This window comes from Hippopotamus amphibius, chromosome 3, assembly GCF_030028045.1.
Source record: "Hippopotamus amphibius kiboko isolate mHipAmp2 chromosome 3, mHipAmp2.hap2, whole genome shotgun sequence".
In the NCBI taxonomy this organism is placed as follows: domain Eukaryota; kingdom Metazoa; phylum Chordata; class Mammalia; order Artiodactyla; family Hippopotamidae; genus Hippopotamus; species Hippopotamus amphibius.
In genome coordinates, this window is record NC_080188.1 from 1,166,639 (window position 1) to 1,171,178 (window position 4,540).

General features: G+C 46.0%; 1 protein-coding gene across 1 annotated transcript; it reads right to left on the reverse strand.

The window, feature by feature from the left end:
• Nucleotides 1–2,553: 2,553 nt before the first annotated feature.
• LOC130848037 (uncharacterized) lies at nt 2,554–3,878 on the reverse strand. The gene is made up of 2 exons (XM_057725834.1): nt 3,373–3,878; nt 2,554–2,701 (listed from the first exon to the last, which is right to left on the reverse strand). Exons 1-2 carry the CDS (start codon nt 3,876–3,878, stop codon nt 2,554–2,556), a joined length of 654 nt encoding a protein of 217 aa, XP_057581817.1.
• Nucleotides 3,879–4,540: the final 662 nt, after the last annotated feature.

Below are 4,540 nucleotides of genomic sequence, written 5' to 3' on the forward strand. Positions count from 1 at the left end.
TAACCTCTGTGGGTCTCAAACTCCACATCTATTGTCTGGGCATCACATCTGTCCTGCAATCGTTTTGTGACAATGAAGTGGGCTGTCTATGAAACTACTTTGCAAAGATCCAAGCACATAGTAAATACTCAATAAATGTTATGGTCATGTGCATTTTAATAATACTCCACTTTCCTCTTTTATTCATATTTTAAATTTATAGAAAAGTACACATTTTCAACAATAAATATCTACTTTAAAGATATACACAAACTCTCACAGGTGGTCAGTAGGCATCATTTTTTATCTCTGTGAAATATTTTTTCCATTACAATTTACCTATATATTGTCCCAATATGTATTCATTTTGAAAGACTTTTATTGATCTGCCATCTTCCTTTCTGTAACAAAAATATGTAAAAAATTGGAAATTAAATCAATTTTTGTGGACATCAAGCTCTAAGTGTTTTTTAGTTTCCTCTGGATGAGCTTCTCAATTCAAAAATTAATATGTATTTGATAAGAGATGACATAATATTAAAATGCTGCTACTATATATCAAATACAAAAGGGAAAAGCTTGTTGGAAATGCATCTCTGGTTGACATGGTGGGCTGGATTGTCAAGGTTTGATTGAGGGAGTCTTCCCCGATGTGCATTTTTTGAACTGTCCTTCTGTCACGTACACCAGAGGTTCCCCTCTGTAGAGCAACTCACTATATTCACGTTAGGAATGAGGGTAACTTCTTCCTTCCAGAAATCAAGTATAACTGGCTATGAAACGGCAGGGAAAGAAGGAGCTCTCTCAGTCACTTTCTCGAGTGTTTAACATTAGAAAACATGACGTGTTGAGAATACAGAAGCTGATTCCCCACAAATTGTCTGTGCACATTTAACCTCGAGGTGGAGGCAATTGTGAAGAGTAATCAAAGACAGGTCAGACAAGTAGGAATTAAAACACAGCATCTTGCTTTTGTATATTTCTATAGCATTTTTGTTCCTTTTTGTAAGTATAAACATGCTAGTAGTAGAAATTTCTACTGTATGTAATTTTTAATGGACCATTGAGGTACAAACAAATACATATAAATCCAAGATTCTTAAAGTATTACACTTTTAAATGTATTTTTATGAATATGTTTTCATTTTAAGCATTTTTCATTATATACTATAATTTGTAAATAGATTTTCTTTTCTAAGTTTAAATCTCCATATTTCTATGCAAGAACAAAATTTTATGTTTTTCTTCATTATACCTCAGTTCAAAATATATTCTAATTCCCCATGTGACTTATTTTTGACCCATGAAATTTGTACAAATATATTATTTAATTTCCAAATAATTTAGGTTTCTTTTTAGGCAGCCCTTGGTATCTTTTCTCAAATAGCAACTGGACTGATGCTATTAACATGTAAGTCAGATTACTACATTTCTCACAGTTAAGACAACAAAGATTTTTACAACACACCATTATTTTATGTATGACTAAGTTAGAAAAAAAATCACCCCCTAATACAGCATTGATTTCAAGACATGTCTTTATTTCAGTGATGTTAAAACGTGAAAAACAAAACCAAAGCTTTGCCTTAGAGTTGATGAAATGTATTCTTGTCTGCTCAGCTCAGAACTCATGACCTTCAACCTCTTAGCAGAATCCGTAGTGATTACAAGAGATGGCACAGCCCTCCTGTGACCCCCCAGGTCCCCTCCCTGCCTTCCTACCCACCCCCTTACCTCCTGCCACCCTCACTCCTGCTCGTACAGCTCCCGTCACTCTGTCATCCTGAACCTGCTGTGCACCGAGACTCTAGCCTTGGTCTTACCTTGGGGCCTTTCAAATACCCTACTTCTTCTCCCAAATGTTGATTTTCTCCCTGCCGGATTACCACGTGGCATACTCTCTCTCCTCTCTCGGTCTTTGCTCAGTGCTCATCTCGGTGAGACCTTTCCCAACTGCCCTGTTGAACTCGCTGGCACCCGCTTCCTCCCCCCCTTCCTGATCTTCCTTCCTGTTTCCTTTCTCTCCACTGCACTTAACAGAACTCAGCCTGTGACAGAAAAATCCTACAGAATGTCTCTCAATGAGTATTTTCCCTGTGGGGTACCTCTCGATCATTAATACCCAGGCTTCACAGAGCATTTTAAATGCAATATTTTTTGGCCAGTGTTTAAAAAGAAAAAAAAAAATGCCCACAGGTCTAAACACAATGTTTTTAACAAAACAATGTGTGTGGACAGTCTTGGTCACATTCCAAATACAACTGGTAGAACATTAAAATTTCAAGAAGTGCGAGTTGAATGTCTGCTAAGGAGGTGTACCTCATGACACGACACAGCCAGAAGCCAGAATATTTATGAAAACACCATCAACTTTTGGGTGAGCAAAAGCAGTGTTTTAAGTATTTCACGTCCCAATGTAAACATTTGTTATTAATATGTGGGCATTTGGCTGCATTTTAATTACGTTGGCGGATAGTGGTTGGGTTTGGGGCCTGTCAGCTTTGAGTGGGACCTGGAGCAGAAGACGACAGTATAGAATACGTAGGTCAAGACGCAGTCGGCTCTGCCCTTGGATCACATGGTCCTGCGGACACCGCGGTGTTGGGAGTGTCTAGGTGGGCGAGGGAGCGCTGTGGAGCTCGTGGCAGGCTCCAGCAGGGGGTTGCAGCACAGGTCCCCGGGGCTCAGGAGTGAGGCGGTGCCACCCGCCGCAGGTGGCAACCTGACATTGCAGAAGCGGCCTGGGGCATGTCATTAGGCTCTGGCAGAGACGGACCATGTTACCATCAGGTCCCAAGTGACCCTGATGCCGGAACTTCTCACTGTGAGCTCAGTTCTGACATGCCCACCAAGCCGTGACGCTGGCCGCATCCAGCACGGACTATTAGAAGGACCGAAGGGCATGTGGAAGCCACCCGTGACCCTCCACAGCTGCAGCAGGGCCCACTCCCTGGCTTGCACCTTTCAGGGGATTTTGTAAGAACATCTGAAGGAGGAAGAATAAAAGTGAGTTTGGCTTATGAATGGATTGCCTGGGTAGATGGGTGAGGCTGAAAACAGGTATAAATACGTCCCAGCCCCATTCGAAGGAAGCCCTGAGGACAGTGGAATGGGGAGGGAAGCTCTTCCCCGTGGATGGAGCTGCCAGCAGGGTCCCCACTCATCCACTTGATGTGGAAGAAGTAGTGGCCTGGCAGTAGGCTGTATACAGAGTCCTGGGCAGTGGCAAATAGCCTGACCCTCTGGTGGGGCGGGGGGCCCAGAAGACAAGACTCTTTGAGATAGGTGCATGGAGATGGACACAGGAAGGTGGGCACAAGGTGTGAAGATGTTTGTATCATTAGTTAATGCCTAGCAGGAAGTATCTACTTAGAAAAGGCACTGAAAACTCACATAGACGTTACTCTACGGGTTAACACCTGGCCACTCAGAGCTGTCACGATGGGCGCATGATTGGGGTGGCGTGGAGGTGGAGACGGAGGCTGGTGGGCGCGTGGTTGGGGTGACACAGAGGTGGAGACGGAGGCTGGTGGGCGCGTGGTTGGGTGGCACAGAGGTGGAGGCGGAGGCTGGTGGGCGCGTGGTTGGGGTGGTGTGGAGGTGGAGATGGAGGCTGGTGGGCGCGTGGTTGGGGTGGCGTGGAGGTGGAGATGGAGGCTGGTGGGCGCGTGGTTGGGGTGGCGTGGAGGTGGAGACGGAGGCTGGTGGGCGCGTGGTTGGGGTGGCGTGGAGGTGGAGATGGAGGCTGGTGGGCGCGTGGTTGGGGTGGCGTGGAGGTGGAGATGGAGGCTGGTGGGCGCGTGGTTGGGGTGGCGTGGAGGTGGAGACGGAGGCTGGTGGGCGCGTGGTTGGGGTGGCACGGAGGTGGAGACGGAGGCTGGGTTTGGGCCCAACAGCATGGACAACCCACCACTAAGGCTGATCTAGCTTTTTCTAGCTCTTAGCCTCCAATTTTTCAGCAACAAAAATGAACGTTGAGCCCAAACTCCTATATGGCACTATTCCTGAAGGACACCATCTAGCCACTTGGTGCCAATTTGACAACCTCGGGTTCCTCCCATCTTCAACCAGTCGTTCATCTATTTCAGGTATAGATTTGGTTTCCTTGCCTGCAGGGTCTCTGCTGCAACTACTGTCTAGGTGCTTATAGGGTGCCTGACCTGTAGCTCTGAATGAATCTGGCCCAGCACAACATCCTTCCGGGGGAATTCTACAGTGGAGGAGTTGCAGGAGTGGGCCCATGACCACTGTGTTTACTGGTCATATCATGTGCTAAATCATCCAAAATCAGCTCCCCCCCCCACCCCGCCCCTGCCAGAGCACTAGAACAGCCTTCTGGCTGTACAATTGAAGTACTAGTTCCCAGGAAATACTTCAAAAAGATAGGGTGCTATTCTTTAGGATGTAGTATATCTACTAACTCAGAGACCTTCCTACAGCACTGTGTTCACACAAGAATAGGTACGTGGGTCCAAGAACCAAGGCACGGAAGCCAAATGACTCCATCTACCATCACCTGCAATGAGACAGGAGGGGACCTTGTCCTTGCTGTCTCCTCAGC

What these genes read in the sequence shown, in the direction of transcription:
- LOC130848037 (XM_057725834.1), bottom strand. Translation starts at nt 3,878, where the DNA reads ATGCTGTTGGGCCCAAACCCAGCCTCCGTCTCCACCTCCGTGCCACCC. An exon ending in ACCCGTAGAGTAACGTCTAT is followed by an intron (nt 2,702 to 3,372) that starts GTGAGTTTTCAG and finishes CTGCAATGTCAG; the next exon opens with GTTGCCACCTGCGGCGGGTG.